General features: G+C 37.5%; 1 protein-coding gene across 1 annotated transcript in view; it reads left to right on the forward strand.

Annotated features, from left to right (window-relative positions):
* FAM149B1 (family with sequence similarity 149 member B1) overlaps positions 1-26041 on the forward strand; it is an 86903-nt gene that overhangs the window by 14102 nt on the left and 46760 nt on the right. Inside the window, exons 4-7 of the mRNA XM_047072949.1 lie at positions 18824-18966; positions 20033-20149; positions 22737-22904; positions 25818-26005. Coding sequence (XP_046928905.1) covers positions 18824-18966; positions 20033-20149; positions 22737-22904; positions 25818-26005 — 616 coding nt within the window. The remainder of the gene's footprint in view (positions 1-18823; positions 18967-20032; positions 20150-22736; positions 22905-25817; positions 26006-26041) is intronic.

A 26041-nucleotide genomic window follows, 5' to 3' on the forward strand; every position in this document is an offset into this window, starting at 1 on the left:
TGATCCTTTAGAAACTAAAAGTTAAGGGAATGTAATAAGCAACTTCATGCCAAGAAGTTAGATAATTTAGATATAATTGACAAATTTCTAAAAAGACACAATTGCCAAATGGATTTTTAAAAAATCCACATAGATCTATAATAATTAAAGAAATTAGTAAAATATCTTCCTACAAAGAAAAAAAAACAGGCAAAAATGGCTTCATTGGCAAATTCTACCAAATATTTAGAAGAATAAATAACTATCATAAACTCTTTAGAAAACAGAGGAACACTTCCTAACTCATCCCATGAAGCCATTATTACCCTGCTACCAAAGCCAAAGTTATCATAAAAAAAGAATTTTGTATGCAAAAAATTCTATAGAATCTGCAAAACAAACAAACAAAAACCCTAGTTTTTAGTTCTATTAGAACTAATAGAGTTTAGGGGCACCTGGGTGGCTTAATCAGTTGAGCATCTGACTCTTGATTTCAGCTCAGGTCATGATCCTAGGGCCATGGGATCGAGCCCCACATTAGGCTCCACATTGAGCATGGAGCCTGCTTAAGATCCTCTCTCTCTCTCTCTCTCTCTCTCTCTCTCTCTCTCTTTGCCCCTTTCCCCTGCTGTGCCCTCTCTCTGTTTCTCTAAAATAAACAACAAAAAAAGAACTAATAGAGTTTAACAAGGCCACAAGATATAAGATCAATATAAAAAATCAGTTGTATTTCTATATACACTTAAATATTTAAAGAAGAAAGATACCAATCTTTCAGAAAAGAGAGAACAGTTCCTACTTCATTCTATGAGGCCATTATTACCCTGATACTAAAATCAGACAAAGACATCACAAGAAGAGAAAACTACAAATTAATATCCTTCTTAAAATTAGACACAAGAACTTTAAATTATTAGCAAACCAACTCTAGCACCATAAAGGGATTATTTGCCCTAAGTGGGATTATTCCAGGAATGCACAGCTTGTTAAACATTAGAAAATTAATACATCATAGTAATGGAATAAAGGACAGAAATGACATTATCTTAGTAGGCACAGAAATAGCATTTGACAAAATCCAACATCCATTCATGATAAAAACTCCCAACAAACTAGAAATGAAAAGGAACTTCATCAACCTGACAAAGGGCATCTAAAAAAAACTTAACAGCTGACATTGTATGTTTTGGGAAAAGACTGAATATTTTCCTCTTAAGATTAGGAACAAGGTAAGGACATCCATACACCACTTTTTAACTTAATTTTTAATTTCAGTATAGTTAACATACAGTGTTATATTAGTTTCAGGTGTAAATATAGTGATTCAACAATTCTGTACATTATTCAGTGCTCATCATAAGTGCACTCTTTTTATTTATTTATTTTTGATGTTTGTTTATTTTTGAGAGAGAGAGAGTGTGAGTGCAAGTGGGGGAAGGGCAGAGAGAGAGGGAGACACAGAATCTGAAGCAGATTTCAGGCTCAGAGATGTCAGCACAGAGCCCAGCGTGGGGCTTGAACTCACAGACTGCGAGATCATGACCGGAGCTGAAGTCGGACACTCAACCAACTGAGCCACCCAGGTGCCGCAACATAAGTGTACTCTTAATCTCCTTCACCTATTTCATCCACCTTCCTGCCCACCTCCCCTCTGGAAACCATCAGTTTGTTTAAGAGTCTGTTTCTTGGTTTGTCTCTTTTTTTCCTTGTTCATTTGTTTAAATTCCACATATGAGTGAAATCATGGTATTTGTCTTTCTCTGACTTATTTCACTTAGCATTATACTCTCTAGATCCATCCATATTCTTGAAAATGGCAAGATTTCATTCTCTTTTATGGCTGAGTAATATTTCATTGTGTATGTGTTGGATATATACATATATGTGTGTGTGTGTGTGTATATATATATATATATATGTACATGTATATGTATATGTACACACACAAACATCTTTATCCATTCATCTATCAGTGGCCACACGGATTGCTTTGATGTCTTGGCTATTGTAATTAATGCTGCAGTAAACATAAGGGTGCATATTATCTTTTTGAATTAGTGTTTTCATATTCTTTGGGTAATACTCAGTTCCACTTGCCACTTTTATTCAGCATTGTCTGGAGGTTTATCAGTGCAGTAAGACAATATAAAGAAATGAAAGGCATCCATATCGGAAAGGACTAAATAAAACTATCTCCATTCGCAGATGACATGTAGAAAATCCTAGAGTTCACACTCCTTCTGGCCCCCCTCCCAAGTCTGCTAGAACAAAGAAATAAGTTCAGGGGCGCCTGGGTGGCGCAGTCGGTTAAGCGTCCGACTTCAGCCAGGTCACGATCTCGCGGTCCGGGAGTTCGAGCCCCGCGTCGGGCTCTGGGCTGATGGCTCAGAGCCTGGAGCCTGTTTCCGATTCTGTGTCTCCCTCTCTCTCTGCCCCTCCCCCGTTCATGCTCTGTCTCTCTCTGTCCCAAAAATAAATAAACGTTGAAAAAAAAAATTTTTTTTTGAAAAAAAAAAAAAAAAGAAATAAGTTCAGAAAGGTCACAGTATATGAGGTCAGTTTATAAAAATCAATTATAAATGTGGTATATTTCCATAATAGAATATTATCCAGCCATAGAAAGGAAAGAAGTACTAATACATGCTACACTGTGGATGAACCTGAAAAACAGGCTCAGTGAAAGAAGCCAGACACAAAAGGCTACATATTATATGATTCCACTTACATGAAAGGTCCAGAAGATCAAATCCAGAGACAGAGAAAGTAGGTTAGTTGTGGCCATGGACCGGGTGGAGAGAGAAATGGAGAGTGATTGCTAATGGAATGTTCTAAGATAAGGCTGCACAACTGTGGATATACCACAGACCATTGGAAGTATACCCCCAACTACTGACTTGCACACTTTGAAAGGCTGAATTTAATTGTATATGAATTGTATCTAAATTTAAAAATCTGTATTTCTACACATTTGCACATGGACAATCTGAAAATGAAGGTAAAAAATAAACTCAATTCACATTAGAGCAAAAAGGATAAACTTAACAAAAGAAACACAAAACTTGTACACTGAAAATTGCAAAACGTTGCTGAGAAAATGACACATACATACATACATAAAATTCAGGTACATGGATTGGAACACTGAATATTAAGGCCACATTCTCTCCAAATTGATGTATATGATGTATACATACAATGCGTTCCCTATCAAAATCCCTATGAGTTTTTGTAGAAACTGATTAAACTGGTACTAAGATTGACATGGAATTGTAAAGGAGCCAGATTAGTCTAAACAATTTTGAAACAGAAGAAGAAAGTTAGAGGACTTACACTGTCATATTTCAAAACTTAAAATGGTGCTATAATCAAGTAGTGTGGTACTGACATAAGGATAGGCATAATGATCAGTGGGACAGAACTGATAATCCAGAAATAAACCCTTACATGTAGAGTCCATTGATTTTTGACAAAGGTGCCACAGCAATTTAATAGGAAAAGAGTATTTTCCCTATAAATGTTGCTGAGACATTGGCTATCCATATGCAAAAAAGATGAAGTTAAACTCAATTCACATCATATAGAAATTTTACTCAAAATTAATTATAAATTTAAATGTAAGAGCAAAAACTGTCAATTTTTTAGGAAAAAATGTGAGAAAACCTGCAAGATAATACACAGATATGACATACCAGAAGCATAAACCTAAAAAAATGGGCAAATTTGATTCCATTAAACTTAAAAATCTTTTGAACTTCCAAATATACCATCAAGAAAATGAAAGGACAAGTCACAGACAGGGAGAAAATATTTGCACCACTACATATATCTGACAAAGGACTTGTATCCAAAACTTAAAATTCCATATTAAGAAGACAAACCAGTTTTTAAAAATGGGCAAAAGACTTGAACACTCCATGAAAGAAGATGTCCAAGTAGCATATAGAAAGATGTTTAATACTAATCATCAGAGAAATTCCAATTTAAACTGTCATGATACACCATGTCACACTCACTAAAACTGCTAAAACTAAAACTAAATACCTAGTTTTAGCCAGGACGTGGAGCAAAATTTAATGCTCACACATTTTTGGTGGCAGTGCTAAATTGTATGTATCTATGTATATGTATGTGCATATGTATGTGTGTGTATGTTGTGTGTATACATACACACATACACTCTGCAAAATAGCTTAACATTAAACGTTATACTCCTTTTAAGATCCAACAATTCTACTGCAATGTATTTATCTGAAAGAAATAAAAATATATGTCCAGAAAAAGACATACATAAATGTTCATATCAGATTTACTCATAATAAATAATGCAAATGTTCCTCAAAAGGAGAATGGATAAATTGCAGCATATTCTTACAATGAAATTCTTCTCAGCAATATAATGTAATGAACACTAACACATACAACAACATAGATGACCCTCAAAAAAATTCTGCTGAGTGAAGGAAGCTAAACGCAGAAAAGTACACCCTGCATGATCCTATTTATACAAAGTTCTAGGGGCACCAGGGTGGCTCAGTTGATTAAGCATCTGACTCTTGGTTTCAGCTCAGGTCATGATCTCACAGTATGTGAGTTGAAGCCCTGTGTTGGGCTCTGTGCTGCCAGTGCAGAGCCTGATTGGAATTCTCTCTCCCTCCCTGTCTCTCTCTGCCCCCCCCCCACTCACATTGTCTCTGTCTCTCTCAAAATAAATAAATAAACTTTAATTTAAAAAGTAGTGATAGAAATCAGATTAGTGGTGTCCTGGCATGGGGAACGGGAGACTCCCAACTGTAAAGTGGAATGAGGGTATATTGTGACAGAGTGACAGAAATGTTATAAATCCGGAAGGGAATGGTGGTTAGTATGATTAATACATTTCTCGATCTCCTTGTGCTGTATATACTTGAAATGTTATTGTACATACTCCTCAATAAGCTTATTAAGCTTATTAAATACTCAAAGAATTAAGTGATAAGATAGCATCCATTAAAATTATTGGGTTTTAAATCAAGGCAGGTACAGATTTTAAGAACAGACAGATACGAAGATCCAGTTTAAAATCTTGGAAATGAATAGCACTTGAAATATGTCAATAGATACAGTAAACTGCATACAGAGTGAAACAGAACTGTAGTGAACAGAATGATACAGCTAAGAAAATCACCTCAAATTAGAGAGATAAATTTAGGCATTGAAAATTTGAAGAGTAGTTAGGAACACGAAAGCTGGATTAAGATGCTACAGTATATGTCTAATGGAAGTTTTAGAAAGAGAATGGAAAGAGGTAGTATTGAAAGTAATAATTACTAAATTTTTTTAAGAATTGAAGAAAGATAGGGGCGCCTGGGTGGCGCAGTCGGTTAAGCGTCCGACTTCAGCCAGGTCACGATCTCGCGGTCCGTGAGTTCGAGCCCCGCGTCAGGCTCTGGGCTGATGGCTCGGAGCCTGGAGCCTGTTTCTGATTCTGTGTCTCCCTCTCTCTCTGCCCCTCCCCTGTTCATGCTCTGTCTCTCTCTGTCCCAAAAATAAAATAAAAACGTTGAAAAAAAAAAAAAAGAATTGAAGAAAGATAACAGTCTGCATGTTGAAAAGTATATCAACTGAGGGACAAAACAAAAACAAAAAACCTCTTCAGAGAAACTGCTGATAATCAAAGATAAAAAGAGAAACATTAAAAACTATTAGGAAAGACATTCCACACATTATGGAGTAAAAATCAGACTTACAACAGATAGCTCACAATTAACAAATGCTAGATGATAATGATATTATATCTTTAAAGTACTACGGAAAACAAGAGATATATTCAGTGTATGTCAAGTATATATACATGAACGATATATCTCTTCTAGATGAGAAATAAGAAGATATACAAATATATGAAATAAATATATGAAGGCAAAATTGGGGTGTCTGGGTGGCTCAGTCAGTTAAGCGTCCAACTTCGGCTCAGGTTATGATCCCACCGTTCATGAGTTCTAGCCCCACATCGGGCTCTTTGCTGACTGCTTCGAGCCTGGAGCCTGCTTCGGATTCTGTGTCTCCCCCTCTCTCAGCCCCTCTCCTGCTCGCACTCTGCCTCTCTCTCTCTCTCAAAAATAAATAAACATTAAAAAAATTTTTTTAAATAGTGAAGGCAAAATAAAGACATTTTAAACATCTATAGAATAAGAGTTTCCCATCCATATATACACACTGAGGGAACCATTAAAGAATAGATTATACCAAGAAGAAAAAGCCAGAAGAAAGGAATGCAATATATGAAGCAACAGAAAGCAAAGTAATTGGCAAAGCATACTGGCAAAATGAAACAAATGACAACATTTTATGTGTTAAAAATAACACAATACTAAAATTCAAAATAAAAACATGAAAAATACTTAGAGGGAAGTTAAATCATATCAAAGTCCTTTTTAGAAAAATGTGTTTTACATAATTGGATTGTCATTCATTGTCAAAGTGATGAAAGATGCTTGAAGCCCCTTTGTCCCTTTCTGTTCCAGTTAATACTCTAATCCTATCAACTGGAGTAGGGACAGTTTACACTAGAAAGATGGCTTATTGGGCCCTGTCTAGATAGGTGGCATCAAACTTAAAATTGCAACTCACACTAAGACACGTAGTTGACATTATGACTCATGGTGTGTACATAAAACAGAAGACAAAGTTCTATAAAGTAATAACCTGTATATGAGTGATACTATGATATTTTACATTCTATCTACTTTATTCTATTTTAGTTTTTGGGGTATTATTTAATAACATTTTATATTGATTTCATGATCCACATGATCCTAAAGCTTGAGAAAGCACTGGTAAGAATGTTTTCTGAGAAGTCCTAAGTGTTTACCTTTCCTACTTTAAAAATATCTGATACTAAGTCTGAAATTAGGTCAAAATAAAAAGTTAAACAAAAAAAGATATGGTACAGATTCATTACTTAGTATAAAGACTATTGATATCTTCTCAGTTAAGGATATTTTATTTGATGAATGTTCACTATTATTACTAGTATCATCCTTTCTATCACCCAGAATAGAGGCTTAGATTCATCTTCATTAACCATCTCTCTCATCAAATCCGTCATCAAATTCTGTGGATTCTATCCTCACACAACATGTCTCATGTCTTCCCCTATTTAAAAAAAAATTTTTTTTTAATGTTTATTTATTTTGGAGAGAGAGAGGGAGCTCATGCACAAGTGGGGGAGGGGCAGAGAGAGAGGGAAACACAGAAACCAAAGCAGGTTCCAGTCTCTGAGCTGTCAGCACAGAGCCCGATGCAGGGCTCGAACCCACGAACTTTGAGATCATGACCTGAGCCTAAGTCTGGCGCTTAACTGACTGAGCCACCCAGGCGTCCCTTTGTTCCCCCATTTTTAAAAATGGACACATAACTTATTAGTTTTAGCTATATAGTATAATGATTTGATATATGTATATATGGCAAAATGATCAAAGTTCTTGCTTTGTTTCAGTGGAGGCCAGAAATGCTAAAAACAAACAAACTAACTTTCCAACTTTGTTAGAAAAATAAAGGAGTATGGGGCAGAGTTAAAATGGAAGAGGTGCTGGGGCGCCTGGGTGGCTCAGTTGGTTGAGCAACCGACTTCGGCTCAGGTTGTGATCTCGCGGTTCATGGGTTTGAGCCCTGCGTCAGGCTGTGTGCTGACAGCTCAGAGCCTGGAGCCTGATTCGGATTTTGTGTTCCCTCTCTCTCTGCCCCTCCCCCACTCATGCTCTCTCTCTGTCTCAGACATAAATAAACATTAAAAAAAAATTTTTTTAAAAGATGGAAGAGGTGTAGGGGGACTGGGATTTTCCCTGTCCCTCAAACACAGCTGTATTGAGGTCAGATCACTTGGAACACCCAGGAAATCAATCTGTGGAGTGGCAGAAGGGTCCCTACAGTTGGAGGGAGACAGCTTGGCAGGATTGAGGTACATGTATGTGATTAGGGGGAGATAAAATGGCAAAGGCATGGAGGGGAGGGAACCCTTTCAGTGCAGAGACAAAAAGAGACAGGTCTTCAAAAAGTATCAAGTTAGCACATGAGAATAACCTCTCCAGACCATGGACTGGAGAACGAGACATGGGGAGATTGCCAGTTTGTATTTTGCAAAAAGCCTTAGGAGCTGAAATGTGAAGGTTTCAAATGTGCGTGACTGTCTCCAGAGCAAAGCTATGGTGCACGCTACTGGGGAGAAGGCAGTCGGGCCCCAGCACTGTAGCAATCTCAGGGGTGCACTGGGAGAGAACAGTTCCCTTCCTGGAGTACTTTGGGAAGAGGGTTTATTGCCTCCCCAAAGACAAAAGACCCTGCAGGTGCCAGCCAGAGGCCTTTAATCTGTAGAGTGGAGTGGCACTACTCCAGAACAGGTTCCACAGGATGCGGGGTCCTTTAAGACATTGGGTTTTGAATCTAGCTGAGCAGCTAGAAGCCTTGAGAGAACTGTGGAGCAGGGCAAGCTGACCACCTGTGCTATTGGGTGAGGGCTGCCTGACAGAAAACCCTGTTCAGGGAGGGAAAGGAGGAGAGATTGGGTATTGCCATTTTTTCTCCCCAACAGCAACATGGCAGGACTTCAGAGAGCAGCACAGCTGCCCCCATTGGAGGTGGGACCCATTTACCCAAACTGCTCCCCTGTGTGCTTGGCAACTGCTTATCTACTGGAGCAAGGATGACTCTGAGCCAATGCAGGCGGCCTCTCCTCTAGACCAGTACAGCCACCAGTCCCAGGCACCAACAGATGACTTTTTTTTAATTCTTTTCCTCCCCTCCTCACCCCTCCCTCCCTTCCCTTCCTTTCCTTTCCTTTCCTTTCCTTTCCTTTCCTTTCCTTTCCTTTCCTTTCCTTTCCTCTTCCTACCCTCTTCTTTTGGAATCAGGCTCATAGTTTCTGATTTGTTTTTGGTCATTTATATATATACATATATTTGTTCAATTAGGCATTTTTATTCTATTCATTTTACACCGTTTCTATTTCTCTTCTTCTTTATTTTCCTTTCTCTTTCTCTGAATTTAGCCTGATAGTTTTTTGATTCCCTGTTTGGTCTTCATTTCTCCCCTTTCATTTTTTTTCTTTTTATGGGATCAGGTTTCCTCCCCACTCCTTTCCCTTTTTTCCAGGGTTACTTCAACAAACAAATCAAAGCACACCTTGGCTGAAGGTCCAAACACTCCACCACTAAAAGTAAGGAGGAGCTTTGCAGAGGACTGACCAGTGGGATAGAGCAGCCAAAACACAACAGAGTGCATATAATGTATACCAAAAACAATTCCTAAAGTGCCAACCCTGGACAGTGTATGACCCATTTTTAATATAGAGGTACTCACAGGTGCAGTAATAACAAACTATTAAAACCCACAAAAAGCAGAAACTAGCCAAAATGAGAAAACAGAGGAATTCTCCCGAAAAGAAAATTCAGGAAGAAATCACAGCCAGAGAATTGCTCAAAACAGTTATAAACAATATATCTGAACAAGAATTTAGAATAACAGTCATAAGACTAATAACTGGGCTTGAAAAAAGCATAGAAGACACTAGAGAATCTCTTTGTACAGAGATCACAGACCTAGGAACTCGTCCTGATGAATTCAAAAATGCTACAACTGACATGCAAAATAAACTAGATACAGTGACAGTGAGGATGGAAGAAGCAGAGGAGAGAATAGGTGAAATAGAAGATAAAATCGGAAAATAATGAAGCTGAAAAAAAGAAGGAAAGGAAATTACCAGATCATGAGGGGAGAATTAGAGAACTGATTCCATGAAACAAAACAATATCCGTATCATAGGAGTTCCAGAAGAAGAGAGAGAAAGGGGAAGAAGTTTTATATGAATAAATTATAGCTGAGAACTTCTCTAATCTGGGGAAGGAAACAGGCATCCAAATCTGAGAGGCACAGAGAACTCCTTCAAAATCAATAAAAACAGGTCAATACCATGACATATCATAGTGAAACTGGCAAAACACAAACATAAAGAGAATTCTGAAAGCAGCTAGGGACAAATGGGCCTTAAGTTACGGGCATAGGCACATAAGGTTAGTAGCAGACCTATCCACTGAAACTTGGCAGGCCAGAAGCGAGTGGCAGGAAATATTCAATGTGCTGAACAGGAAAACTATGCAGCCAAGAATCTTTTATCCAGCAAGGCTGTCTTCAGAATAGGAGAGATAAAGACTTTCCCAGACAAACAAAAACCAAAGGAGTTCATGACCATTAAACCAGCCCTGCAAGAGATTCTAGGGGTACTCTGTGAGTGGAAAGCAGCAAAGACTACAAAGGACCAAAGACATCACAACAAACATGGAATCTACAGATAACACCATGGCATTAAATTCATACATTTCAATAATCACTCTGAATGTAAATGGACTAAATGCCCCAATCAAAAGACATAGAGTATCAGAAGGGATCAAAAATAAGATCCATCTATATTCTGCCTACAAGAGACTCATTTAAAAAAAAATTTTTTTAACGTTTATTTATTTTTGAGACAGGGAGAGACAGAGCATGAACAGGGGAGGGTCAGAGAGAGGGAGACACAGAATCTGAAGCAGGCTCCAGGCTCTGAGCTGTCAGCACAGAGCCCGACGCGGGTCTTGAACTCACAGACTGCAAGATCATGACCTGAGCTGAAGTCAGCCGCTTAACCGACTGAGCCACCCAGGCGCCCCCAAGAGACTCATTTTAAACCAGAAGACACCTGCACATTGTAAGTGAGGGGATGGAGAACCATCTATCATGCTAACGATGTCAAAAGAAAGCTGGACTAGCCATACTTACATCAGACAAACTACATTTTAAAACAAAGACTGTACCAAGAGATGAAGAAGGGCATTATATCATAATTAAGGGGTCTATCCATCAAGAAGAGCTAACAATTGTAAATATTTATGCCTCCAATGTGGAAGAACTCAAATATATAAATCAATTAATCATAAATATAAGCAAACTTTTGGATAATAATGCCATAATTATAGGGGACTTTAATACTCCACTTACAACAATGGACAGATAACCTAGGCAGAAAATCAATCAAGGAAACAATGGCTCTGAATGACACATTGGACCAGATAAACTGAACACATATATTCAGAACGTTTCATCCTACAGCAGCAGAATACATATTCTTCTTGAGTGCACATGGAACATTATCCAAAATAGATCACATACTGGTCACAAAATAGCCCTCAACACGTACAAAAAGATTGAGATCATACCATGCATATTTTCAGATCACAATGCTATGAAACTTGAAATCAACCACAAGTAAAAATTTGGAAAACCCCAAATACATTGAGGTTAAACAATATCCCACCAAAGAACCAATGGGTCAACCAGGAAATTAAATAAGAAATTTAAAAATATATGGAAGCAAATGAAAATGAAATATGATCGTCCAATCATTTGGGATGCAGCAAAGGCAGTCCTAAGAGGAAGATACACTGCAATTCGGGCCTATCTCAAGAAGTAAGAAAGGCCCCAAATATACAACCTAATCTTACACCTAAAGGAGCTAGAAAAGGAGCAGCAAATATAGCCCAAAGCCAGAAGAAGGGAAATAAAGATTAGAGCAGAAATAAATGATATAGAACAGTAGAACAGATCAATGAAACTAAGAGCTGATTTTTTGAAAGAATAAACAAACTGATAAGCCCCTAGCCAGACTACTCAAAAAGAAAAAAGAGAGGACCCAAATAAAGTCACAAATGAAAGAGGAGAGATCACAACCAATACCAGAGACATACAAACAATTCTAAGAGAATACTATGAAAAATTATATGCCAACATACTAGACAATCTGGAAGAAATGGACAAATTCCTAGACACTCACACACTACCAAAACTCAAATGGGAAGAAATAGAAAATTTGAATTTTTTTTTTCAACGTTTATTTATTTTTGGGACAGAGAGAGGCAGAGCATGAACGGGGGAGGGGCAGAGAGAGAGGGAGACACAGAATCGGAAACAGGCTCCAGGCTCCGAGCCATCAGCCCAGAGCCTGACGCGGGGCTCGAACTCACAGACCGCAAGATCGTGACCTGGCTGAAGTCGGACGCTTAACCGACTGCGCCACCCAGGCGCCCCGGGAAGAAATAGAAAATTTGAATAAACCTATAACCAGCAAAGAAATCTCAGTTATCAAAAGTCTCCCAACAAATAAGAGCCCTGGAATTCTACCAAAAATTTAAAGCAGAGTTAATACCTGTTCTTCTCAAAATGTTCCAAAAATAGAAATGGAAGGAAAGCTTCCAAACTCATTCTATGAAGCCAGCATTACCTTGATTCCAAAACCAGACAAAGACTCCACTAAAAAGGAGAATTACAGGCCAATATACCTGATGAACCTAGATGCAAAAATTCTCAATAAGATACTAGCAAATCGAAGTCAACAATACATTAAAAGCATTATTCACCATGATCAAGTGGGATTCATTCCTGGGCTGCAGGGCTGTTTTAGTATTCACAAATCAATCAATGTGATACACCACATTAATAGAGGAAAGGATAAGAACCATATGATATTGTCAATAGATGCAAAAAAAGCATTGGACAAAGTACAGCATCCTTTCTTGATAAAAACCCTCAAGAAAGTCGGAATGGAAGAAACATATCTTAACATCATAAAAGCCATATATGAAAGGCCCATAGGTAATATAATCTACAATGGGGAAAAACTGAGAGCTTTCTCCCTAAGATCAGGAACATGACAGAGATGTCCATTCTCACCACTGTTGTTCAACATAGTGTTGGAAGCCCTAGCCTCAGCAATCAGACAACAAAACAAAATTAAATGCACCCAAACTGGCAAAGAAGAAGTCAAGCTTTCACTCTTTGCAGATGACATGATATTCTACATGGAAGACCCAAAAGACTCCACCAAAAAACTGCTAGAGCTGATACATGAATTCAGTAAAGCCGCAGGATATAAAATCAATGTACAGAAATTGGTTGCATTTCTATACACCAATAATGAAGCAACAGAAAGAGATATCAAGGAATTGATCCCATTTACACCAAAAACCATAAGATACTTAGGAATAAACCTAACCAAAGAGGTAAAATATCTGTACACTGAAAACTATAGAAAGCTTATGAAACAAATTGAAAAAGACACAAAGAAATGGAAAAACATTCCATGCTCATGGATTGGAAGAACAAATATTGTTAAAATATTGATACTACTGAAAGCAATCTACACATTCAATGCAAACCTTATCAAAATAACACAGCATTCTTCACAGAGCTAGAACAAACAATTCTAAAATTTGTATGGTACCACAAAAGAACCTGAATAGCCAAAGTAATGTTGAAAAAGAAAACCAAAGCTGGAGGTATCACAATTCTGGACTTTAACCTGTATTACAAACTTGTAATCATCAAGACAGTATGGTACTGACACAAAAACAGACACATAGATCAATGGAACAGAATAGAGAACCCAGAAATGGACCCACAAATATATGGCCAACTAATCTTTGACAAAGCAGTAAAGAGTATCCAATGGGAAAAAGACAGTCTCTTTAGCAAATGGTGCTGGGAGAACTGGATAGCAACATGCAGAAGAATGAACCTGGACCACTTTTTTACACCATACACAAAAATAAACTCAAAATGGGTAAAAGACCTAAATTTGAGACAGAAAACCATCAAAATCCTACAGGAGAAAACAGGCAGCAACCTCTCTGACCTAGGCCACAACAACTTCATACTTGACATGTCTCCAGAGGCAAGGGAAATAAAAGCAAAAATGAATTATTTGGACCTCCTCAAGATAAAAAGCTTCTACACAGCAAGGGAGACAATTAACAAAACTAAAAGGCAACCAATAGAATATATTTGCAAATATATTTGCAAATGGGAGAATATATTTGCAAATGACATATCAGATAAAGGGTTAGTATCCCAAATACATAAAGAACTTACCGAACTCAACACCCCAAAACCAAATAATCCAGTGAAGAAATGGGCAGAAGACATGAATAGACACTTCTCCAAAGAAGATATCCAGACGGCAGACAGACACATGAACAGATGTTCAACATCACTCGTCGTCAGGGAATTACAAATCAAAACCACAACGAGATACCACCTCACACCTGTCAGAATGGCTAAAATTAACAACTCAGGCAACAACAGATGTTGGCAAGGTAGTGGAGAAAGAGGAACTCTTTTGCTCTGCTGGTGGGAATGCAAAGTGGTGTAGGCACTCTGGAAAACAGTATGGGGGTTCCTCAAAAAATTAAAAATAGAATTACCTAATGACCCAGCAATTGCACTACTAGGAATTTAACCAAAGGATACAAAAATGCTGAATCGAAGGGGCACATGCACCCCAATGTTTATAGCAGTGCTATCAACAATAGCCAAAGTATGGAAAGAGCCCAAGTGTCCATTGATGGATGAATGGATAAAGAAGATATAGTATGTATACACAATGGCGTAATGCTGGACAATGAAAAAGAATGAAATCTTGCCATTTGCAACAATGTGGGTGAAACTGGAGGATATTATGCTAAACGAAGTAAGTCAGTCAGAAAAAGATATCATATGATTTCACTCATATATGGAATTTGAGAAACTCAACAGATGAAAATAGGGGAAAGGAAGGATAAATAAGATAAAAACAGAGAGGAAGGCAAAGCATAGAGAGTCTTAAATACAGAGGACAAACTGAGGGTTGCTGGAGAGGGGTTGGAGGGTTGGGTTAAATGGGTGATGGGCATTAAGGAGGGCACTTTTCAGGATGAGCAATGGGTGTCATATATAAGAGATGAATCACTGGGTTCTACTTCTGAAGCCAAGACTATACTGTATGTTAAATAACTTGAAAATAAATTAATAAAAATTTTAAAAAATAAAAAAATGAAGTATGGATGCTAAAATTTTAACTACTAGTAGAATATAAACTAATGAATAACTTCCAAATTAATAGAGGAAACAAGAAAAAATGTAACAGAAGGAAAAGAAAATAAAAAACACAAGAAAAAGGTTAAATACAAACACAAAACAAATGGTAGCTATAAGTCCAAATATTGCACATTATAATAAGTATAAGTGGATACAATTTACCTATTAAGAAAAGACAGAGACTCTGAAATTGGATTTTAAAATTCTAGCTACATGCTATTTAAATAAACATTTCAAAAACAGAATGACACCCAGATATTAAGGGATGGGAAAAGTTATAATAGGCAAATACTAACAACAAGAAGAGTTGACATAATAGCATTTAAGCAGATAAATATTTAATAGAAAAAAATTTGCCAAGAAATAGCCTCTTTTAAAAAAATGTTTATTTTTGAGAGAGAGCACACGTGAGCATGTGAGTGGGGGAGGGGCAGAGAGAGAGGGAGACAGAGAATCTGTCAGTGCAGAGCCCAACGTGGGGCTCAAACTCATGAACTATGAGATCATGACCTGAGCTGAAGTTGGAGGCTTAACCAACTGAGCCACCCAGGTGCCCCAAGAAACAGGCTCTTAACTATTGAGAACAAACTGATGGTTACCAGAGGGGAGGTGGGTGGGGGGTAGGTGAAATCGGTAATGTGGTAATACAGATCAAGGACTGCACTTGTCATAATGAGCACAGGGTGATGTATGGAATTGTTGAATCGCTGTATTGTACATCTAAAACTAATATAGCACTGTATGTTAACTATACTGGAATTAAATTTTAAAAAAATGCTTGCAATGCAAAAACAAAACAAAACAAAAGACAGTCAGCTTGCTAGGAGATTGTGCTTGTCACTTCTTTCTCAACATTATCCCATTCTCATCTCTAATAAAGAACTTTGATGCTTCTGAAAAAAATAAATAAAAAATTTCACTAAGACTAGGAAAGTCCCTGGGGCGCCTGGGTGGCGCAGTCGGTTAAGCGTCCGACTTCAGCCAGGTCATGATCTTGCGGTCCGTGAGTTCGAGCCCCGCGTCAGGTTCTAGGCTGATGGCTCAGAGCCTGGAGCCTGTTTCCGATTCTGTGTCTCTCTCTCTCTCTGCCCCTCCCCCATTCATGCTCTGTCTCTCTCTGTCCCAAAAAATAAATAAACGTTGAAAAAAAAAATTAAAAAAAAAAAAGACTAGGAAAGTCCCACCTCAGCCCCCAGAAGCTTGAAAACAGTAAAAGAATTTTTAGAAATATTACTTATGTTGACTCTTGTGAAAATAAATAAAAGAAATATCATTAAACCTGGAGTTGGGAAGCCCTAAAGAGCAATCTGTCACACACTACCATCCCTCCATAAGAAACCATAGCTTGCATTCCCCAACAGGAAGAAACTTACTTTATATATACCCCAGCAGGAGGAAGACTTTCTTCCTGCCCATCCACAGCCTAACCAGTGAGAAACCACCACACTCATCCAATGAGAAGCCATAACAGCCCCTTCTAGCTTCCTCCTTTTGCCTATAAAAGCAAGCCTCTCCTCTGTTCTGGACTTGCCTATGCTTTGCCATAAGTTTGCCCATTTGCAATTCTTTGCTATTCCTGAAGCTTATTTTGCTTTTAAAAAGCTGACACTTTTTTTTTTTGTATTTTTTAAAGGTCAGTAGTCTTTAAAATTAGCCTTCATATCTATCTAGCAAGTCTTTTTTAATTGGGTAGAAACTGATTTTCATTCGTGGAGTGAAAATACAGATTTATTATCTTATACTTTTTCTTCCACCAGAATAAAAAAGGGTGCATAAATATAAAGTAGAAAAGCAAGGAGGCAAATAACATGATCAGATTTATATTTTATAGCCATCTCTATTGCTGCTACTAAAGGATTACAGAGGGCAGGGAGATAACCTAAACTCTCAGCTGGAAAATACAGACTACAGGGGCACCTGGGTGGCTCAATCGGCTGAGTGTCCGACTTCAGCTCAGGTCATGGTCTCACAGTTCATGAGTTCAAGCCCCTTGTCGGCTCTGTGCTGACAGCTCAGAGCCTGGAGCCTGCTTTGGATTCTATGTCTCCTGCTCTCTCTGAACCAACCCCGCTTGTGCTCTCTCTCTCTAAAATAAATAATACACATTAAAAAAAATTAAAAGTAAAATAAAAATACAGACTACAAAATGATATATATGCAGTTAGCCCTTCACCAACACAAGTTTGAACTGTGTGGGTCCACTTATATGTGGACTTTTTTTCAAAACAGTACAGGACTGTAAATGTATTTTCTCTTATGATTTTCTGTTTTTTTCATGTTTATTTATTTATTTTTGAGAGAGAGAGGAGGGGTGGAGAGAGAGGCAGAGAGAGAATCCCAAACAGGCTCCACACCGTCAGTGCAGAGGTGGACGTGGGGTTTGAACTCATGAACAGTGAGATAAAGACCCTGAGCCAAAATCAAGAGTCAGACGCTTAACTGACTGAGCCACCCAGGCTCCCCTCTTAGGATTTTTTTTTTTTAATTTTAATGTTTATTTATTTTTGAGAGAGAGAGAGAAAGAGAGAAGTCGATGTGGAGTTTGAACTCAGGAACTGAGAGATCATGACCTGAGCCAAATTCGGACCCTTAGCCGACTGAGCCACCCAGGCGCCCCTATTTTGTTTTTTAAGTTTATTTATTTTGAGAGAGACAGAGCGCGAGTGGGGAAGGGGCAGAGAGGGAGAGAGAGAATCCCAAGCAGGCTCTAGGCTGCCAGCGAAGAGCCTGATGTGGGGCTTGAGCTCACGAAACTGCGAGATCATGACCTGAGCCAAAACCAGGAGTCAGACGCTTAACTGACTGAGCCACCCAGGCACACCATGATTTTGTTTTCTTTTTTTAAAAAAAAGAAAATTTTTTTAAATGTTTATTTTTTGGGAGAGACAGAGACATAATGCGAGTGGGTTAGGGGTAGAGAGAGAGGGAGACACATAATCCGAAGCAGGTTCCAGGCTCTGAACTGTCAGCACAGAGCCGAAGCGGGGGTGGAACTCACGAGCTGTGAGATTATGACCTGAGCCGAAGTCAGACGCTCAACTGACAGCCACCCAGGCGCCCCCACCATGATTTTCTTAATAACCTTTTCTTTAGCTTTATTGTAAGAATACAGTATGCAATACATATATAAAATATGGGTTATTGTTAAAGCTTCCGGTCAGTTGTAAGCTATTAGTAGTTAGGTTTTTGGAGAGCCAAATATTATATATGGATTTTTGACTGTGTGTGGGGGGGGGGGGGGGGAAAGGGGGCACATGGGGGCGGAGGGTCAGCATCCCTAAGGCCGCATGTATAGGATTAACTGTCTATCTTCAGCTCTAAAAAAAATACTGGAATCAAGCAACTATACTAAAATTAGCAATCATTGGGGGCGCCTGGGTGGCGCAGTCGGTTAAGCGTCCGACTTCAGCCAGGTCACGATCTCGCGGTCCGTGAGTTCGAGCCCCGCGTCGGGCTCTGGGCTGATGGCTCAGAGCCTGGAGCCTGTTTCCGATTCTGTGTCTCCCTCTCTCTCTGCCCCTCCCCCGTTCATGCTCTGTCTCTCTCTGTCGCAAAAATAAATAAACGTTGAGAAAAAAAATTTAAAAAAAAAAAAAATAAATAAAATTAGCAATCATTATATTAGGTAGAATTATTGGTAATTTTAATTTATTCTTCATGTTTTTCTGGATCTTTCAAAATGATTACAATAAACATAGTATTTTTATAATGAAGAAAATGTTACTTTAAAAAAGTAGGTATTTCTATAAATTTTCTTTACATAGGAATAGGAAGGAAATCTGAATATTATAAGATGAAAATTCACTAAATTTTTTAATGGAAATTCAACAGTATTTGAAATGGACTAAATTTTTAATTTGATTGCTTTCAACCTTTAGGACTTTAAAAGCTCACCTAAATATTTAGGGGTGATATTTTCTTCCAGGAGCTTGATCAAAATGCCACTGAAAAGGTCCAGGCAATGTTCACAGCCATTGACGAGCTCTTGTATGAGCAGAAGCTGAGTGTGCATACTAAGAGTCTACAGGAAGAGTGCCAACAATGGACATGCAGCTTTCCTCACCTCAGGTATTAAAGCCCTAGATCTGGCTTGTATTCATGGCTAATACTAAAATTTGAAAAGCAGATATCTAGGGGCGCCTGGATTGCTCAGTTGGCTGTGTCTGATTCTTGATTTCGGCTCAGATCATGATCTCAGGTTGTGGGATTGAGCTCCACGTCAGGCTCCACACTGAGCATAGAGTCTCCTTAAGATTTTCTCCCTCTGCCCCTCTTCCTCACTGTCCTCTGTCTCTCTAAAATAAAAAAAAAAATTAAAAAATATTTTTTAAAAAGCAGATATCCAAAAAAAAGCTTGTATTCTGAAATCTTTATGGACTTGGTTTTAATGAATGTAAATAAGGCCATATGGTATAAAGACTGCACTGAGAGAAAACTGAAGTTTATGGAAGTTTCTTAGAGTGTTCATAACTACCACTATGTTGTCCTAATTGAGAAAAACAGTTCCTTTACCTGTAGCTGAGATCTATGCATTGTGGCTGTCCAAAGATCTCTTCTTTGGAGCAAGAGGGTCAGAAAATGTATTTGTTTACACTGTTGTCTACAAGAAAATTCTTACACAGATTTAAAAGCACACATAAGCTGTTAGGAAGCTTCCCTCACTTACTTCCCTTACTTCCCTTACTTATATAGTAAGTATAGTAACTATAGTAAGTTACTATACTTACTACTTAAAATTTATACCTAAAATTTATATAGCATCATGTTCTTAAGAATATAATTTATAGTTTTCACTAATTTGGCCTGGCTTTTATCCATTTTAGCAGATTTAATGAAGATTATTGTAGAGGATGGAGGGAAAATTACAAATTTTTGCTCAGTTTCCTTGGATTTTTTCAGCAGTGTGAGGCTATAGCTTTATCTTTTCCATATCTATTCTGTGGAAGAGAGCTATAACCTGTAATAAGATTCTGGATTCACATTTTTCTCTTAAGAATCATTCTTAATCAGTAGCGTACTAAGTATGCACTGGACTTTTATAGAGAGCCATCATATTTGTTCCAAGAATATCTACATTTTGTATGTATGCCAGGTGAACGTGCTTGATTGTCTCTTTATGTTGTTCATTTTGAAGGATCCTGGGTAGGCAGATAATCACTCCAAGCGAAGGATATGGACTGTATCCTAGATCCCCTTCTGTTGTTTCAGTTTCACATGAGACAACACTTTCTCAAGAAAGAGATTCTACTATGTAAGTATTCCTAATATGTAAGTATTTATGTATCCAAAGTGTTATATTCTGCCAGTTATACTAGGGGATTAAAAAACTTATGTTTTACTTGATGGTATTTAATAAAGCACAGAAAATGCTGTTAAGATTGACCACAGTTTTTATGCATAGAGAATTTTATTATACAATTTTTTTGTTCAAAAAGTAAGTCATTCCCTAGGGTTTAAGGATACTTTTGTTATTCAGATATATCTCTATCTCTATCTCTGTCTCTGTCTATGTCTCTATCTCTATGTCTCTATCTCTATCTCTATATATTTATAGATACAGGCATTTCCTTCTTGAAATAAAGTGTAGATAGACTGGTTTCAGGAGATTTAGGAGTTTGAGAAACACACTTTAAAGATTTTTTGAAAAAATACTGAAAAAGTAATTTTTCTTAAACATATAATATTAATTACAACTTAATTTCTTTACAGAAGTTAAACTGCTATTAGTTTATTAACTTAAAATGGGTAATTAGTATATTTAAAATAGCTAAATTCTTTTGAACACCTCAAACTCTTTAAACAACAGCAAAACAAACCAAAATAGGATTGTTCCACTCTCTTACATCATACACAAAAATACATTCAAAATGGATGAAAGACCTGTGAGACCTGAAACCATAAAAATCCTAGAGAACACAGGCAGTAACCTCTTTGACATTGGCTGTAGCAACTTCTTTCTAGATATATCTCCCGAGGCAAGGAAAACAAAAGCAAAAATAAACTATTTTATTTCATCAAAATAGAAAGTTTCCACACAGTGAAGGAAACAAATCAACAAAACTAAAAGGCAACCTATGGAATGGGAGAAATTTGGAAATATTTCCAAATATTTTAAATATTCTTCTTAAATATTTGGACATATTTCCAAAATTTGTTCAAGTCAGATTTTCCCACTAGCCTTGCTGAAAAGTGCCACAGGTTTATTCTTTTTCTTTTTTTCATTAAAAAATACTTAAGGTTGGGGCGCCTGGGTGGCTCAGTCAGTTAAGCGGCCGACTTCGGCTCAGGTCATGATCTCACAGTCCGTGAGTTCAAGCCCCGCGTGCTGACAGCTCAGAGCCTGGAGCCTGTTTCGGATTCTGTGTCTCCCTCTCTCTGACCCTCCCCTGTTCATGCTCTGTCTCTCCCTGTCTCAAAAATAAATAAAAATGTTAAAAAAAAAATTAAAAAAAATACTTAAGGTACAAAAGTATAAAGAATATCACAAAATATACATTGGTTATATTTAATATTTCATTAAACAGAGCCATTTAAAAAAACTGTACTGCTCAGATTTGACTGGTTTTCTCCAAAGTAAAGATTCTGAACTGAATGAGTCATCATATATTCATTGAATACCTGGGTAGGAAGAGAAATTTAAATATAAATAAGAGAAGATCCCTGCCCTTAAGGCATATGCATTTTGAACTGTGATGGAGTTACTGAAATAAGCATATTATCTCCTGAGGTACCTGAAAGTTGTAATTATTAATATTCTTAATTTTTCATCAATTTTTTTATTGAAAGAGACTTAAATATAAAATACTGGTATCAGGTGTACATCATAGTGATTCAGCAATTATATAAATTACAAAATGCTTACCACAATAAGTATAGTTACCATCTGCCACCAAAGTTATTACAATATTATTGATTATATTCCCTATGCCATACTTCTCATTCCTGCGACTTATTTATTTTATAACTGGCAGTCTGTACCTCTTAATACCCTTCACCTATTTTGCCAATCCTCCAATCCCTATTCCCTTTAGCAATCACCAGTTTGTCCTCTGTATTTATGAATCTCTTTGTTTTGTTTTGTTTATTCCTTTTTCTTGGTTTTTAGATTCCATGTTTAAGGTAAATCATATGGTATTTGTCTTTTCCTGTCTTATTTCACTTAGCGTTATATGCCCTATGTCCATCCATGTTGTAGCAAATGTCAAGTTCCAACCTTTTTCATGGCTGAGTAATACTCCATTGTATATACATACCACATCTTCTTTATCCATGAATCTATCTGTGGACACTTAAGTTGCTTTCATATCTTGGCTACTGTAAATAATGCTGCAATAAACATAGGAGTGCATGTATCTTTTCAAATTAATGTTTTTATTTTCTTCAGGTGGAATTCAGTGGTGGAATTACTGGGTCATATAGTATTTCTATTTTTAATTTTTGAGGAACCATAGTGGCTGCACCAATTTACATTCCCACCAATAGTGCATGAGGGTTCCCTTTTCTCCATATCCTTGCCAACGCTTGTTATTTCTTGTCTTTTTGATACTAGCCATTCTGACTGGTTATTCTTAAATATTTTTAAACTTATCTCATAGCCTTAGCTGTTGCATCTGAAAAGACAGCAAATAGTATTTGATACTGCACAGTACACCTAGGCAGAGTAGGTCTATGGCTAGTGTTTATTCTTTCTGTTCTGAGAAACAATAGGTATTAAGACTATGAATAGTCTGGGGAGATGTCAGCAGGGCAAGGGATTTTGAGCTGAAACTCGTATGACTGAATTGCTGTAGGAACTGTTTATGTTATATACAATTAATAATTGCTTTTTCCTCTCCCAGATTTGGTATTAGGGGAAAGAAGTTACATTTTTCATCTTCTTATGCTCACAAAGCATCTCCCATTGCCAAATCCCCTAGTGTGTATTCTATGGAAAGAGAGGAGGAAGACTGTATAATCTTCTCTGAAGGAATAATAGAGGAATACCTAGCATTCGACCACACTGATATGTGAGTGTTAAGTATTTTAAGCTTTTTACTCCCCTCCTATTTTGTGTATTAATATCTATTTTTTTCTAATGTTTATTTTTGAGAGACAGAGCATGAGTGGGGGAGGGTCAGAGAGAGAGGGAGACACAGAATCGGAAGCAGGCTCCAGGCTCTGAGCTGTCAGCACAGAGCCTGACCAAGGTCTCAAACTCACAAGCTGTGAGATCATGACCTGAGCCAAAGTAGGATGCTTAACTGACTGAGCCACCCAGGTACCCCTCTATTTTTTCTAAAGTATACTACTCAGGGACACCTGGTGACTCAGTCCATTGAGTGTCTGACTCTTGATTTTGGCTCAGGTCATGATCCCAGGGTTGTGGGATTGAGCCCTGCATTGGGCTCTGTGTTGAGTGTGGAGCCTGCTTGAGGTTCTCTTTCTCTTTCTCTCTCTCTCTCTCCCTCCCTCTGCTCCTCCTCTCCCCCACTCATGCTTGCTCTCTCGCTAAAAATGGATTGAAAAAATAATAAAATCTACTACTCAGAACCGCCCCCCCAAAAGACAGAAAAAAAAAACACAACCAAACAAAATATAAAGTACACAACCAATATTACATATAATTAGATTGATGTCACTTGGTTATTTATTTCCTATTACTTCTGAGGTATCTAGAGTTCATGTGCTTAGTTGATATAAATTCCTATTGCTTCCACATACCAGACTCCCTTGTGTATTTTCTTCCTGAATGTGTTATTTGCCTCTTCCTGAGATTAAACATTTTTAAATGAGTTAATTTCTTTCTTCACATAATTTGATTTTACCTTTTGTAAATCATCACCAGTTAATTCATGGAAATCTGAAGCTTTTCAAAGGAGCAGTTGAAGAGGTGTGAACTTTGTTTACGTAAATCCTTTTTGAAAAGGTGTACACAGTTTATATAAAACCTTATACTTTGTACAGACTTTACAATTAATAATGCCTGTTTATATCCATTCTTATTGTATTCTGACAATAGTCCTGTGACACAGATATTATTTACCATCTCTATAGGATAGGTGAGAATCAGAGTGGTTAAATGATTTGTCTGAGGTAAAGCTAAGACCTAAAACCTTATTCATCTTACTCTAAATCCAGTGCTCTCTTCACTATCCTATGCTACCCTTCTGAAACATTAACCTCTTAAGCTATTCCTCCAAGCGTTTAAAAGTTCCAGAGCGCAACAAGTGGGAGAGAGGCAAAGAAGGAGGGAGAGAGAGAGAAATCCCAAGCAGGTTCCACACTGTCCACTCAAAGCCTGATGTGGGGCTTGAATTCATGAACCATGAGATCATGACCTGAGACCAAGTCGGACGCTTAACCAACTGAGCCACCCAGACGCCCCAAAAGAAAATGGATTTTAAATAAAGGAAATAAAATTCAATCTCATTCACAATTACCAGTGCAAATTAAAACTATAACAAGATACTATTTTATCTGTCAGACTGACAGAGAAAACAAAGAAGTTTGATAATTCCTTGAATGGAAAAAAGGCACATTTTTTCAACACTGAAGATTATCTCTTTAGAGGAAAGTGGGCAATATCTTTCCATTTTAAATGCATATACCATTTCACTCAATAATTCTATTTATAGGAATTTATCCTACAGATATAATACCCATGTAGCCAAAGAACTACATACAAGAATATTAAATGTCCTATTGACTATAAGAACAAAAGCCTGGCTGATCAATAACTGGATAGTTAGATATACTATGGTATATCCAGTAGAATTCTCTTCAGCTATTTTTTCAGAGGCGTATTCATATGTATTAATAGAGATGGAGGGCCAGATACATTTTTAAATAAAAGGCCACAATGCAGTGCAGTGTATAACGTAACTATTTCCCTGGACCAATGTATAATGTTTGCTTCTGGGAATGGTGCCTGGGAGACAGAAATGTAAACTTATTTTTCACTACATAAATACATTTCCTTCTGTATAATGTGAATTTTTTTTCATCATATGAAAGTGTTATCTCCTATAAAAAGAAATATAAATGCAAATACAATTAATACTAAATCAGCCTTGGGAAAGAAGTAGAGTCTTTAGCTGCCCTGCATAAACCTCTTAGCATCCTTCTTTCCTAGTTAGAGCTTCTTATTTAATTCTTGGCACCTCTGCTACCCCAGGGATAATTTTCACGGTAGAGGCCATAAGATATTTCTTCATAGCCCAAGTGTTCCAGAACTTGCTTTGGGTTAATTTATAATACATCTATCATAGGTAAGCATATCTGTCAGCTAGATCTTTGCCCCCCAAATACTGGGGCTATTGGTACTCCCTTCCAGAGAAGAGACCAGACTTGGCTGAGTTTCTGGACTACAGATAGCTACATGGTCTCCAAAAAGGCCTCACAGTAGCTTCTTGTGCTGGTGGGCTCTCCTCCTTTCCCTTTCCAGCCAAATGCCAGTTGTTTGTTCGGATTAATAAAAGTACACTATTTCTCTAATGAATCACTGCCTCAAATAACTATGTGACACAGTCACATGCCCATCATTAAATGGTACATGAACAGTAATCTAAATGTTATCCAGTCACAACAAAAAGATTATTTCTGTATGCTTGTCATAGCTTATTGCTCAACTGACAATGTTCACTGTTCAAAGCTAAAAAATACAAAATGAGACTTCAGTCTTCTTTTTCTTATTCTTTTTTTTTTTTTTTTTTGGCAGAGTAGTGGGGTGGGGTGGGGTGGGAGTAAAAAGGGAAATTCAGTCTCTTTGAGAACTCCCTTAGGTCACAAGACAGTTTAACACATATGCTACATACATATACTGAGCTACATACATATACATGTGGGGAGGGGACCCAAATCACACTCCTGGAGAAGCACAAAACACAGTGGTGAACACTCAGTAAAGAATAACTAGGAAGTCTTATTTGCTTCTGTTACAGGGAAGAGGGGTTTCAAGGAAAGAAATTACACGCATCTCCAGAGAAACAGAAATTAGGGTACCCTCCCATTGCTCCATTTTACTGCATGAAAGAGGACGTCCTTGCTTATGTGTTTGACGACGTGTGGAGCAAAGTTCTGAGCTGTATGGAGCAGCTGACACGTAGTCATTGGGAGGGATTTGCTTCTGGTAAGGATCTTTGTGAAAACAACATAAAAAAATAAT

The sequence above is a fragment of the Lynx rufus genome, unplaced genomic scaffold (genome assembly GCF_022079265.1).
Source record: "Lynx rufus isolate CCGP_SWC_20201006 ecotype Redwood Valley unplaced genomic scaffold, mLynRuf1.p SCAF_11, whole genome shotgun sequence".
NCBI classification, from domain to species: domain Eukaryota; kingdom Metazoa; phylum Chordata; class Mammalia; order Carnivora; family Felidae; genus Lynx; species Lynx rufus.